The 15,707-nt window shown below is 34.1% G+C and overlaps 1 protein-coding gene across 4 annotated transcripts in view; it reads left to right on the top strand.

Annotated features, from left to right (window-relative positions):
- ELP4 (elongator acetyltransferase complex subunit 4) overlaps nucleotides 1–15,707 on the top strand; it is a 116,099-nt gene that overhangs the window by 11,695 nt on the left and 88,697 nt on the right. For all 4 annotated transcript variants that reach the window (XM_071761853.1, XM_071761854.1, XM_071761855.1 and 1 more), the window contains exons 3-5: nucleotides 1,633–1,754; nucleotides 9,857–9,988; nucleotides 13,987–14,126. In XM_071761853.1, the coding sequence (XP_071617954.1) occupies nucleotides 1,633–1,754; nucleotides 9,857–9,988; nucleotides 13,987–14,126 (394 nt within the window). The remainder of the gene's footprint in view (nucleotides 1–1,632; nucleotides 1,755–9,856; nucleotides 9,989–13,986; nucleotides 14,127–15,707) is intronic.

The raw sequence follows: 15,707 nt of genomic DNA on the forward strand, positions 1-15,707 counted from the left end.
AAACCCTCAGACTGTAGAATAAACTGGATATATCAATGGCCAGTACTTGTAGCAATAGTGTTGTAATTATAGCATTCCCTTTGGCTTATTTGAATGTCCAATTTTATGCAATTTCCTATGTTAGTGAGTGTCATGAAGTATTTTTCTCTATCTTGAGTCACTTCACTTAAGAGTCACTTCTAGTTGATTTCTTGAATATAACAAAACAGAAGCAAAGTATTTCTCTTTAAGTAAGTATTAAATAACCAAGTAGGTAATCTTGGTGCTATATATTTGAGGATTATTCTGGAGAAGAAATAAAAGAAATAAATGTTCTACATTTTAAGTGTACACCTTTTATATTTAACCAAGGAAAGATCAGAAACACTAAATTTAAAGGTGAAATTGAAAAAGCAGTAAATAAATTCTGTTTTGCCCAATAATCAATCAGTGGAGGATGGGGAATATCTCCGGGAGAACTCTTCCTTCTCCAGTGAATTTGAAAACTTGTGGTCTGAATTTCTTTCTCTTGATAATCAAAGTATTGAAAGTGTCAGAATGCCGTGTGATATTTGGAGTGTAGCAGTTCAACACTGTTTGTTTGTGATTTGTTTCTTCACTTTTCTCATTGCTATTAATGTTTTTCTTTCTCTTTTCTAAATCTACACCTCCATTCTGCCTTTCCTCCCGCTCCACTTCATTGGTTCTTTTTGACTCTTCAGATCCAAAACATATTCTGGAGCATATAGAAATTATGTTGTGGGGTTTTTTTTCATTCTTTAGTATTCTTACAAGTTAGATATTAATAACAACTTTCTTATATTCAGCCTTTGTTATCAGTTTTGTGTTTTTTCTTTTAATATTTTCATAAATGCTTTCTAATAGGGAGGAAATTGTTTTAATTGTATGAAGCTCATTAAGACTTTCTAGTTCTGGTAATTTCTGATACCTAACTTGCAGAAAAGAAGCTGAAGGAAACATTAGCCTTTCTGAAGTCAGTGGGAGTTTGTTCTTGTAGTTGAATAGGCTGCTATTCATGCTGCCATACTGTAAGTTCATACATCTGTTGAATGTGTTTGTGATTTTTCTCTGATTAGTTTTTTAAAATGGCATTGCAAATTGTCTGCTTTTTTACTATATACACTTGTTATGTTTATTTTTGTAGTTCTCACTGTTTTGAAACACATATATAAGAATGTCTCTACAATAAATTATACCTTTATATAGCTTTAGCATGCCAAATATTAAATTTTGAAAAACATCAATATATATTTAAAATAAGTTGATTAATATTTTAGCATTTAAAATATAAGTATTTATATAGTTCTCCTAAATGAAGAAAGACTTTTGCCATTAAATCATTATTTCAAGAATCTTAAATGATAGTGATGGGAAACCCTGTTGGGAAGATAGCTCTATTGCTGTATTTTAGCATCAAATACATGATTGAGAATTATTTCTATGGGCTGAAAAATTAGGACTGCACTGTTATCAAGCAAGTACTTTGCTTTATTATTCCTGTTGTCTCTGTTGTACATTGTATACTATAGGAGGAAGACAAAGAGGGCTTTTATAGTGTATGAAAATACAGGTGGGTGATTTATCTAACAGAAAAAAAAAAAGAAAAAATTGCAACCATTCTTGTTTTCACAGAGGAAGATAAATATGGGCTTTACTCCCATTTGTTGTTCAAGTATTTCCTCGCAGAGGGAGTTGTCTGTGGACATGAGTTGTTTGTCGCTTCTGCAAAAGAGCATCCTGACAACATCTTAAAGGTAAAGAAAACAGCATTTGACAAGTAAAGCTGTGCTCTCTTGATGACTTTAAAAACATTTTAACACGTATATATTCTGTAGTGAGAAATTAATTAATCGTGGTGATTCTTTGTTGGGAAGACCAGGAGTAGTAACACTAGCCAGATTTGGGAATTAAATTAGCTCACTAGCCTCCTCCATCTCTTAGACAGCTGAGTAAGATCCTCCCAAGGCCAAATGAGTTTGGAATCTTGGAATTTGATAAGGGGTGAAAGACTACCTCTATTTTTTTTTTTTTTTATATCCAACAGCACTCTTGTCTGTGCTTTTCTGCTCTTAACTTGACTATTCAACACTTCCTTTGCCTAAGGCACAGCTGAATGGATTTCTCTGATTTGTACTGCTGTCTTGAAATTGTTTCAGTGAAGTAACCCTGTAATATGCTAAGCATCAACCTGGAGAATTACATACTTTCACACTTGGAAAGCTTAGGCATTTCTTTCAGTATGTTTAGCTGAAAATCAATACTTATCTCACCTGGAAAATGTTGATCTAAGACTGGAATTGGCCAGAGATCTCACAGGTGTTTCAAGAAGTCCTCTGCTTTCATAAAAATGAGCTGTTTGGGATTTGGACTTGGTGGCCACCAAATCAGGAGACTGACTGTTGAATACCATTGTATTTTATCTAATGAGACACATAATTTATATTCAGTATCTGACTGGCCTGTATTCCATATTGGAAAGGGAACCATACATGTGGTACATATCAACGTGAATTATACATTTTATGCTTGGTTTTTATTTTATAAAGTTCAAGTATGGATTCAATATATTCTGTAACTAGTATGCTAATTAACTGCTGTTTTACAAAAAGGCAGTTCCTTAACTTCCTTATGTCCATACTGTGTGGTCAGTCTATTTATACATTCAGTTCTCTGCTGAGATGCCACGATTCCCCTATTCTAATTTTATGATGTGATTGGAAGTTTCTTGAACCTATAACCAAGACAAATATTGCTGGTAGTAGGAAGGGGAAAAGACATTCTTCTACACCATAATTATCTTGAAATTGTGTATAACTAAAAGACAAGCAGAGGATAAAAAGCCCTGATCAGCTGCGTAAGATATATTATATTACCACCCACCAATTTATCCATCATCCTTTGAAAACATATTCATGCCTTTTGTAGTCAAAGCTCCTTCAGGAAATTGGCATTAAGATGTAATGCTGAAAAATTATACACCCCTGGTAAAACCTACAGAACTATATACATGATGTTTTTTAGAAAGTATTTTAAACATCTGAGAGCATTTCTGTTCAATCTAGGTTCTTCAACAAAAGGCAAGTTTTTACTATGAGGACATAAACACTGGGAATAGTATATAACACACAAAATAGTACAGCATACTTCTGTTACTGATCATAAAATAGATTGCTTTGGTAAATGGAAAACTAATTCAATAATAAAATGACTGAAGAAAACATTATACCTTAATGCTGTCTTTCCAGTACCCTACCTTTCCATGTATAGAATGCAGATTATGAAAGGCTGTCATCTGCTCAAGCTTAAAAACAAAGAGAAATTAATAGATAGGGGTTTTTTTCTTATATCTGTTTCCTTAACTTCACTGTGTTTGGTGGCTATATTTTTTTTTCTAATTTAGCACTGTAAAGTTAATGCCAGCTATTTGAAGTTGCATGTAGTGTATATGTTTGAGAATTCAACATATTAATTTGAGTATATGGTTATACTTATTACAGAGGAAATCTTATCTAAAATGCTGTTATTATTTTTGCAAGAAACAGAAAGCAAGAGGCTAGTCCCCAGGTTAGGATGATTACCAAAATGACTTCTGGAAACAGTAAAACCAACGTAATTAGATAATAGCTTAGTTCTTTGTGCCCATTCACCTTGTTAATGCAAAAGTATGATTCCAGTCTTAAAAAAAAATTAAAAATCCGTATCCATGGTGGCTGTATTTTTACATTTCTCAAATTTCCTACTTCAGATTTGTCACTAAGTCCTAGAACTGCCTGAATTGCCTGTGGAAGGATTTCTTTACCTAATATTTTATCTAAACTTCGGGAGGGAACTGATTTTCACAAGTTTTTAATGAAAAAATATTGGATTATATTTCCAAGTTATCATCTCATCTTGGCAGTACAGAGTATTTTCTGTTAAGTTTCTTTTACTGTGAACCCTGTGCAAAGTTTGTCTCAAGAGGAAGATTTACTGGTTGATTACTGTGTTGGGAAACAGAAACCAGCAACCCCTGAAGCCAGAGAGTTTCCCTGTGGTAACCTGGCCAGTGTTACCTGAATGATTATTCCATTGGGAACCTGAGAGCCTGAGACAGAAGAGAGGTTTAGAGCTGCATGTGTTCATCTCCATGGAAAAGTTGAATGCTCTGTGCAATTACTGCATTTTTACAGACTTTGTTTTCAACATGGAATTACTTCTGAGCTCTGTTGATACTGTCCTTTGGAAGCTCTCTTGCAAGAAGAAAGGGTCAAGAGACAAGGAAAAAAATTTCAAGAAAAAAACTATTTCATTTTACATAATCTATAAGCCCTCTGCTTATGGTGGGGATGCATCTCCAGCAACAACCCACTGAACTTCAGTGTTTTATTCTTGTCTATGCAAACAACTTCTTGAAAGGAATCTTAGCTGTCTATGTGGACATTTTTATTCCAGCAAAGTACATTGAACCATGGTGCTTACATTTTTTCACTCATAAAAATGTTTCTCCAAGCTTCCATTTTGAAAAGAGCGCTATTCTGACTCATTCCTGGTGTTGTCAAGGAAGCTGTACATGAATGCAAGAGGTATTTTTCTGTCATCTGACATTTTTTAGGTGCTACATAAAGCAACTAAAAGCATTAACAACTTGAAAGGTAAAAGTATATATGCAAGCAGAGCTACATTCCTGTTATCCTTTTGTTTCCAATTTTATTTTTAAACTCTACGAGCTTGTTACTCTGATTCAGACGTTGTGTGCTTTCAAATCTTACCACTTAATACACAGAAATCCAATTACAGTTACCACCTTTTATCTCTCTTACTGAAGAAAAGGTAGCTTTGTGGCACAAAGACTAGGGTTGAAGCTAACCCTGGCAGCTGTCTCAGAGTTTGATAGTTTTAAAAACCTAATTTCTTCATTATATAGCTCTTACTCCTCTGTTTAGTTTTGTTGCTTGCGTGTTCATTAAAGGGAATATTTATTTTGCATATTTCTACATCAAAATTCAAATATTTTAATTATATTGTAATGTAATTTTCTGTGGTACAGAACTGCATTATAAACTGAAAGAGAAGTTGCATGGGTGTGAAAAAGAATGCTGGAAAAAAATAATTGCTTCTGTTTAAAAAGAATGAAATCCTTTTAAGCAGTACTCACGCTGGGAACTCCCTGAAGTGTAAAGCTTAGTCTTTGTCAAAAGTTCAGACCAATCTAATAAAAAGATTTTCCAGAACTAGAGGAAATAAATTTTGGCTTAAATTTCACGTAACCTACCTACCAGTCCTTGACTTTATCATTATCTTAGTAATGAAACTGTGTTAATGTAAAAACTGTTTGGGTCAGTGCATTACACACTGCATCAGAGTTTACAGAATTTTGCACCAGGGCATTCTGACTTTTATTAATTTCTTCACATTACTTTTTTTTAGCACGTCCTTCTCTCTTTTGTTATATTGATCATTAAGTTACTTAAGCATTCATTACGTGGTTCAGAAAAAGATGCAATTAAAAATAAGTATCATCTTCTCATATACATCTCTCATATACATTCCTGGGCTTTGATGTTGTGAAATGGAGCCATAGTGCAAGGAAGTTATAGCAAAGAATTCTGTGACTTGACTGTAGGGTTTACTTCTCCAATTTCAATTCACACTTTTATTTCATAAAACAAAGGAATATTATGTCCCTTTTCACATAATTCTCACTTATCCTGTGTTGAGATCTATTTGGTCCTTTTGAAAGTCAAAGGAACATTCCATAGAACAGTCTTACCTGGAGATGGAAATAATTGTTGTACAAAGGCCACTGAAAGGCAAAATATTCTGTATCCAGTTATTTGTGTTCTTACACAATAGACCTTGTCTTCACAAGTGTTTACAATCAAAATAGAATCCTCCGCCCTTTTGGGAGTAGGGCCCTTTAAACTGACATTTATATAATACATTATTGAAAAGAAAATATTTACCCTTCCTGACTTACCATCTGGTGTCTTTTAAATACTAAAAATTAACATAATGAAAAAGAGCCTTAAATTCATGTGAGTTTAAACTATTGCAATCATCACTGCAATTAGAGATCAACAGTGAATCATACTCCCTTTAATATTTTCTTATTTCAGGTTTCTTTAATCACACCTGGGATACTGCATTGCAAAATAGTTATATAAAACCATGTCAGTAATGTATTTATTGATACATAAATAGATAATGGTTTAAATTCTTAAGTACTGTTAATTACACAGTTATTGAAACCCATAAGGATCAAAGGATTTTTATATAAGAAGGATTTCACATACAGCTTGGACTATGTTGCTAAAGAATAGCACAGAAGTACTTCTTTAGCATTGTAAAATAGCTTAGAGAGGAGTATGATGCCTATAGTTGGTGTAATGCATTGGTAATTAAGAGGGTGTGAGGTTAAGCTTCATTAACTGCTGTGGGATTGTGTCTTGGATTTTATTATCCCCTAGAGAACATAAGAAGTGAGAGAGGTCAAACTGTTTGAATATGATTTTGCTACTTGCATCTGCCAAAATAAGGGAAGCAAAGTAATGTGGCAGCAAACAGAGAAAGACCTGGGCTGGTAGCAGACATGGGTTGTACACTGGTTTATTACAAAGATAAATGATTTATTAATAAAATTATTATTTCAAGTTTGCTGTAGTATTTAAGGTTTGCAATAAACCCTTCTTAATCTTGGTTAGTATGAAACAAAATTATTTTCATTGTGTTGTCATTTAGTACAGGTGCTATAGAAAAACATTTTTTTTCAAAATATTTTTTTTTCTTTTAAAACATAGCAACAATCTTCTTTCTCTTTTTTCCTACTAAATCTCTAGACATGGGTGAATGCCCCAAGTAAACCACATTTAATAGCTTTAGCACTTGTCTGCCTTCTTGTGTGTTCAAGCCGCACAGCAAAGAATTATATTTTAGTTGACCCCAAGAAATGCTGTATATTTTACATTAAAAAAAAAAAATAAGGCACTGTTACGTGCTTTGTAAAAGCAGAAGAGTTGGCTCTTGGTATGAGAGATTTCTTGAGGTGCTCCTGGCTCCTTCTGTGGGGCAGCAAGGGACAAGCCAAAAAAAAGCAGACATAAGCTGATTCCTGTGCTGACTGCCATGGTACTGAGTGACAGGTTCTCATGTTGCTTTGTGTGAATTTAGTCATGTTTAAGCCATAATTTTATAATTTAGTCTTTGTCATGAACTTTTTTCATTATCTCAGAATAAAATATTGAGTTATAAGGTAAATGGAAACTATATTATCAAAAAAAAAAAAAAAAAAGCTATTTAAATGGATACTTAGATTTTCACCTCTGGCAGCCAAAATCTTTATCAGCTTCAGGTGAAACCATTTTTCCTTGATCTCTTAATCTGCTTCACTCTTAGCAACTGCTATGGCACACCACAGTGCCTAATTGTGTTGCACTGATCCTGTGTCTGTCTCTGATTGTTTGGGGCTGAGATGCTCAGGTGTCAGGAGCAAGAATTTGTAATGTCTCCCTTCCACACAGTGCCAGGTAAGTGGGTTTTGTTCTGCCTTTGACTTCAAGGCAAGAAATTTTTTCAGTGTAACATGAGGGTGTTGAAGTAGCTTGTACTCTGTCAGTGTCACCTGGAGAAGTCCTCACCCCTTCTTGTCTTGACTGCTGTTCTGTTTTAGTGTAAAATACATAAATAGCAGTTATTCTAGAGCAGAAAAATATTAAGGAGCTTTAAGAAAATATCAGTGCTGGTTTTGTCTTTGCTTACAGTGAAAGCAAATGGTAAATGCCCTTTCCTGGATTTCAGCTTTGGGGATGCTGTGGTAGCTGCCCACTGATACTACAGCAGGAGTTGATAATGACTTAGATCAATGGTAGGGTCTGAAACAGAGGCAAGATCAGGGAGTTTAATAAAATTATTAGACAGGGTATCATGATTTCTTCCAAATTGTGGCTGGCACTTGTTTTCAGAAAGACAGAGGTTACCCACAAGTATAAAAGGTGCAGCTATCACCTGGGAGCCAGTTGATCTTGGTGAATGAAAGTCAAAGATACCTGGAAATTCTGGGTTTGCCTGCAGTTGTTCATTTACAGAACTCACTTTTTAAATGAAGATTGGGTTTTTTTATTTACTTTTTAAATTTCTAAAGTTGAGAAATGTTTTGAGATGATCACATATCAGCTGCTCTTCACTGAAAAAGACCTTTTTCAGCTTATCCAGTTTAAATCTATGAATAGCCATAGTAGGAAATTAAATCTGCATCACAGTTTAACTGTTCAGTAATTTGTGTTCAAAATAGCACCTAAATTGGAAAATAAGACTAATTAACTCTTTATTGTGGATATCTGGGTTATATAATTAGAAATTCAAAATAACATTTTGTTTTTAGAAGAAAATTTTATATAATGCGCTTATAAGTAAATGCAAATAATTTGTATCTGCACATTTGTGAAATGCATTGTCAGACTTGTCAGCTCATGTTTGTATTTATACTTTCTTGGAACCTTTCATTCTGTTCTGTTTACATTTTCTCCTGTCTGTCAGAAATCTTTATCTTCAGTTTGAAAGTCACCCTGCTTTCTTTCACAGTAGGCAGAAGGAAACTTTGAAGAAAATAAATTTCTTTTTTTACTGAAACATTTGTTATAAATATGTATATTTAATGAAAGCTGTAAGTAGTAACTTAAAGTTATAAACTTGTGTAGCTTTCTTATTTATAAAGCTTCTAATAGCCATAATAATATGACTATATTGTATACAAGTGTATCTTGTAAAAGTGCTGTAAGAAATCTGAAAATTTATGTCTGTTCATAACCACTCTCATAAAGAGCCTTTTCTAGGCTTTTGCAGTTCATTTGCAAAAAGAAAGTAAATAAAATAAAATTATTTACTCAAAGGTGTGTCCTGGATAATCTGCTTAGCTGCTAGAACACATAGGTGCAGTTCTATTTCTGCAACTTTATTGAACCACACAGAAGTTTTCATAGCTTCCCCAACCTTTTATCTCGGGGGCTATACTGCCCAACCACTGAAAGAGACAGAAACAACTGTCCTGAAATAAGAAACATTTATTTTCAGTTTTGTCAATAATTGTAGATATTGTGTTACTGTACACTAAAGAAACAAAATGACACATATACTTTATAAAATTCCATGTTGAACTAAATGCAGGTTTTCTTTCCTTTATTCTCTCATACTGAATTACCATAATACTAAACCTGGAACGGATTAATTTAAGCTTTCATTTTCTTGTTTCTATGTCTGTCTGCTTATACCATGTCTACCTACATGAAGCTGTGAAAGTAATAGAGATTTTTCTGGTCGGTATTAGCTCTGCCTAAATTCAGTGTTTCATGTCTGCCCTCTACTTAAACCAAAAACTGAGACCACATCTCAGTTCTCTCACTGGAGTCTTTCCTTAATGAAAAGTTTGCTTTCAAATAAGTCTTGAGATATTTTAAGCAGATAAAGAGTTCCTGTGCCCTCCAACTTACACACAGGGGTGGTGGAGTTTGACCAGAGAACTTGGTTGTGTTTCATTCTACAAGTAGATGCAGAAGCCCAATGCATAAATTCTGACAGCAGTGCTTGACATCCACCCAGTGCTCTTTATTTTTTCAGGACTGCAACACAAGTGAGAGTGTTTCTATTCTGCATTCTCTTGTATTTCTAATTTTCCTCAGAGTAATTACATTTTGGGGTTTTTTTCATACTCAGTATTAGTAGAAGCCAGTCTTTCAGAACAGTTATTTTAATCAAGTTTTGTTCCAGATTTTACAACAATTATGTTAAGATAACTGTATTGGCTGACCTTTGTTTGGAGGCGATAAGAATCTTAGCTACCATTTTCACTGTAGATCACTGACATTATTTTGCTGTTCACCTTTAGGAACTTCCATCCCCTTTGCTTGATGATAACTACAGAAAGGAAACGGGACAAGAAGCAACAGCTGCTAAGTCTGAAGATTCTCAGGATTCTATGAAAATAGCCTGGCGCTACCAAAATTTACCAAAAATGGAGGTGATCAGTGTTTCATACTTTTTTCCAGTTTGCAGTCAAAAATAATCTGCAGAGCAAAGGCTTTTCGGTCAAATTTAGCCAACAGAACTCCTAATGGACAGTGTTACAGGGTTGTCTCCCAAGAGTGAAGTATCATACATCACAATATTTTTTCTTCTATGAGAGATAGAGAGATAGAAGTGGAATTTGAGTTTGCAGGAACTATAAAACTTCCTACAAGCAACAATAACTTAAAAACCATTAAAGCTCCATTGAATTTTTCAATGACTGTTATTAAATTGAGACAGCTTTTTATGAAAGTCTGAATAATTTGGTCACTTGCAAACTTTTGCCAAATTTATTGGTACAAAAATTATTTAAGCAGATTCAGTCAACAGTACACATTAGTTCTCTGTAGTGAAAGTACTGTGTCAAACTGTTGACCTGCTTATCCATGTGCATAACAACTAAAGTAAGCACTTGAGATTATATCAGCTTCACTGTCATTAGAAACTAATCACTGTGCAGGGAGAATGTAAGAAACAAGCCCAGTGGCCAGTCTTTCAGAGCTTACAGTTCCTAGTGCTTTGTGAATCATGTATCTCCAGTGGTGAATATCTTATTTAATACAGTGGCACAATCAACCTTTAATAAAATTAAAGCATTTTTTACTATCCAGAACAACAAAATAATAGCTTTGTCTATACATTTTAGCCTACATTTATAGAGTCTGATTTAGGTGTAGTCATAACTGCCTGGTAAGTTCAGTTGTATTCTTAAAAAACATAATTGGAATGTGATGAAATGATCTTACAAGGCTTGGCATGTTTGGTTTTCTGTGAAATTGCACAGACATGGCTATACAGTTGTGTCAGAAAAGACTTATATATGGTGACATGCCAAATCAAACAGCCTCTAGGGTAATCATTTAATCTCATCAATTTTATTATTGTGGAGCTTGCTGTGCCACTCTGAACCAGCCCCAAAATCATTTGTCTGTTTTAAAATCTTGCAGAATTCTTTGTACATGTTCTAACAAAATAGAAAAATATAAATTATCCAGTTAGGTGCACATTGACCTTCTGTAACTTCATGGAAGTTACAGAAATTACTTTTTCTGCTAATGTAATATTTCTTCTCAATGCATAATGTACTTGTCCTCAGTTAGTGAAATCTGATTATGCAAGGTAGAATAAAATGGTCAGTCTTGTGTGGGGTGTTTCCCTTGCTATCACTGTTGCTTTCCAAGTTAGTTGCTGATCATTATAAATACTTGAGGTACACTATTTTTAATGTATATGTTAAATTTATTTAAGACGTTAAAACTTGCAAATAAAAGTCTGATTTTTGAGCTCTCCGTACCTCAGATTCCCCAGGATATTTAATTGGGGAAAAAATGTTTTGAAATTGATATTTTTCTCATAATGCAGTTTTCATAAAATGTTGGTTTTGTGCTAAATTAACTGGGTGAACATACTCCACTGAGGAAAAATCCGAGGTGGCCTTGCAGCACCCTGTATGTTTAATACACCTTGCTCTATCATTTAATTAACAACTTTGATTATGATTAATTATTTAAATTTTCTTTTGGCAGAAAAAGAAACATTGAATAAAGTTTTAAGACGTATTTTCCAAACTGATTGAACTAATAAGCTAATACATTGTAAAAACTACCCTCTAGTATTTTCAAGTGTGGAAGAGATAAATAGCTTTGCTTTTAACTGGAACTCTAAGTGTGTTAGCAGAAAACTTCTCTGTCCAATATCTTACTTTAGATGAAGTAAAAACGCTGAGTAAAACCTGTCTTTGGGGTATTTTTGGTACCTAATTTAGTTCTTATTCCTAAGTAGTAAAACAGATTTTCATTAGTAGTTCAGGTATTGCCATTTATTGGACCTATAGACCATTTAGGTAACTCATTTTTCTTCTTATGCATGATATTTTTATTGGTTCTCTTCTGTCAGTTTCTCCCTATATTGCATCTACCTTGAAAAGACAAAAGACTTACAGGAAATCTGTCAGAGTAACTGACAGTAGCTGGTTCTGTTGTGCTAGAAGTGCATTTGTCAGTTTGTTACTTTCATCTCTATCAGAGGTTAATTTCATTTAAACTTTTGAGTATATGGGTAGCCTATTTTGCAATGCAAGACAGGGTGGGTTTTTTCTTTTTCCTTTTTCTTTTTCCTTTTTTTTTTTTTTTTTTTTTTGAATGAACTGCTTATGTTCTTGGGGCAATATATAAACTGTCACAGCATGAAATCAATTTTCTGCCTTGATTCATCCTAAATCTGAGATTTCTAACACATTAGTATTGCAATTAGAAACATTAACAGCAGACGGTAGCATAAAAGCACACTCTGCTCACTGACAATTTAGTGTATTTCTCCTTGTGCAAAATAGGAATCTAGGGAAGAACAGGCTTGAACCTCCAACCCACTAATAAATTTATCAGATCAAGCTTAAGAGGGATGGAAAAGTCTCTGCTTCGCACTCTCCGTGGTCATTCTGCTAAGGCAGATTATTCATGCTTACTTGATTCAGGTAGGCTTTTTGCAAGCTTCCCTGCTAAGCCTGGGAATGCAGTACATTGAGGGCTATTCACAGGCTTCTGACATAGACTGAGCTTTTATTGCATGGTGTTTTATTATAGCCAAATCCTGGTCTCCACCCAGTTTGTAGGCACTGTGCTTATTCTTTTGAATCGAGAGAGGTTATCACCTACCTTAATCCATGCAGCAGGGTGGATTAAGGACACCAATGTGCCTCAGGATTCTCAAAGAGGATCCTGGAAACTTCTTGTTTCTTCTTTTTTGCTGTCTTTACTGAACTCTATTGGGCCTCAGTAAGGATTTGCATCTGAAATGGGCAACCTGGAGCTTTTCTCAATGAAGACATCAGATCAAAGTTCAGTTAGTCAAGGCCTTTCTAAAACATTAAGGGGGCTTGGAAGTACACAATAAAAAGATGAGCTCTGGCAGAGATTGCAGTAAAAACATTCTGATCTGTAATCCGGATAAAGAATAGATTATAGGCCAAAGAACAGCCCCTGTTTAAATTGCTTTCAGAATCCTCATTTTAAATCAAGTTACATTTTACATTAAAATATTTAGATTTTGATCATTATCTTGTGCTGGACTTGTTTCATTAAAAATCAGGTGCTGATAAATAAATTGGAACAGTGATTTAGAGAATGTGTTATTCTATCTTTTTTGAGTAAAATTAATCTGCCTCTTATGATTAGATATACACGAGCAATTTTCTGGGATTTTAAAATTAAAGTCTAATTGTTTGTTTTAGTAAAATTTGGGTCGATTAAAATTTGGTTATTCTGTCGTTTTTGTAGGAAACTTTTTATTATTGTTATTATTTGTATTATATTTAATATTGATTTGGAAATGTATACATTAAAAATACTATATAGTGCTTGACATTTGTGCCAAGTGCTTTCTTTCCTTGTTCATACAGTTACTACCTACTTAGATACTACTATTATACTACCTATTTATTCAAAATTTAAGTAACTAGAAGTAGGTTTTAACTATTTCCTTGTTTTATGATTTGCTATTAAGATCAGATACATGAAGATACAATGGTAATTTTTCTTGCTTATTATAAATACAGTGAAACATTTTCAAAGTAAACTGAAAATATTTCTGTAATGCTGTATAATTGCCAGATACTGAAAAATTAGGTGGAACACATTGTTCTCTGTACATTTCATCTATCTGGCCTTTGGAAATTTGTGATCATTTGTCTACAACATGCAAAAATGCATTCTTTTAAGTATCTGACTACACTTAGATGATGCAACCTGGAACAATAAGGGCTGATTCCTATGTGAAAAATTCACATTATATAATGAACCAATACTTACTACTAAGCATGATAACGTTGTTCTACTTGAAGGTTATACTTAAGCTGAATGAGGGGAAAAAACAGAGGTTCCCTTCAAGTGTATTATTTTATTTGACACATAATAATTTAATAGATTATTGTAATCAGTATTGTTTTTTCCACAGGCCAGCCCAACACCATCTACAAAGTTTGGCCATTATTATGATGTTTCTAAAAAAATGCCTCCTGAACTGCTTCAGTCCATAAAATGGCACAGCTTTTACCTTCATGAAGAATTGTCTTCAGAGCCTAAAATGAAAACATGGTAAGTTTTAATACCACGTGCTTCTGTTAGGTGTACAAATTTTGTCTGCATTTTAGTAGAGGGTAACTTTGCTCTTGCTGTGATAAATCTTGTAGCCACACATGGCTCACCAGCAGTTCAGCTCTGGTTCTCATGTCAGTGCTTGATGCCATGACTGGCAGCAAAGCTGCTGTGGCACAGGGACAGCTGAGTGCACTGACTCCTTAGCTGTGAGAGGAAGCAAGTTGGCAGGGACAATTAAGGCAGACATTACTAGGACAGCCTAGGACACAGCTGCCTCTTCAGTCCAGCCCTGCTGACAGCTGACTGTGGGGACTGGAGGAAACCATTACTGTCTGTCTGTGAGCTGCTCCCTGAGCACCATCCCCATCAGCTTTCAGGGATGTGTGTCAGGTAGCTATCAGTCTCAGGAAGATACCCATGCAGTTTTTAGGGCTAAGAAGACAGATGTGACCTACATAGCTTAGAATGCTCTATCAGATGAGTTTATTTAGGTGTATATTAGATTAGTTTATTATGTGACTCTTACTTCTTACATCCTACAGATTCACCTAAAGAAGAGACAAAATGCTGTGGCTAGAATTATAGTCACTAATTACATCTTATGCAATACCCCTAATTGCAGAGAAAATCATGGACTCTTCTCTGAATGAACAACTTAATATGTTAAGTTGAAAGAACTTAACATATTCAATTAAGTTGAATGAACAACTTAATATGGTTTATGTATAGCAGTAAGGAAATGGGGAAGACGAAGAGAAAATGAGTGACAGTAGTGAAGGTTCATATTAGGCTGTAGCAAACACATCCATTGTACCTTTCTTGGAGACATTTCAAGTTGAGTCAAACATCAGATATAGACTGGCAAGCTCTGCCCATCCCAGTTAATTTATGTAGTACCTTGTTCTATAGATCCATGTATAGTCCCAGCTCCTGGAAGTAGCAGTACAGTCTGCTTTCTGCTGATTGATTTGCATTACAGTACGTTTGAATATAAAAGCAGATTTATGAAAGAAGCACAGCATTAAGCACCTTAGACCTTCAGAAAACCAAAATCTAGGTCTCTTCATAAATTGTCTCTGTGTTACATGATCAAATGTCATTGGTTTATAACATAAATTTTTACAATGTAAAAAATTCCCTTTCAGTAGAAAGCGTATGTGTATTTTGTTCTTTCTATAGTAAGTATTTCAACCAACTTTATTATGTGTAATTATTTAAAATTTTTTTAGTAGTGGGACCACAGAGCATATCTGACAGTTATGTTACAAGTGCTTGTATTGTTATTGAGAAATTTAACTTCCTTTCTGTCTTTTCTGTAGCTATCTAGAATGCCTCATTGCTCTGGGCTTAATTTTACTAACTGTGTGGCTGTCAAGTATTTGTAAATTTTACATTAAAATCAAATTAACTCACAGTATAGGAAATGCACTTTATCTTTTATGCATTTGACTTTATAAGCCTTTATTATCTCTGGTATTTTCCATGTGTGCTATCCTGATAAAAGTTCATCATTTTTTCCATATGAATTCTATTCTTATTTTTTGTTTTAATCTAACAGGAAGATTAGATTTAGTTAAT

The sequence above is a fragment of the Heliangelus exortis genome, chromosome 18, assembly GCF_036169615.1.
Source record: "Heliangelus exortis chromosome 18, bHelExo1.hap1, whole genome shotgun sequence".
Classification (NCBI taxonomy): Eukaryota; Metazoa; Chordata; class Aves; order Apodiformes; family Trochilidae; genus Heliangelus; species Heliangelus exortis.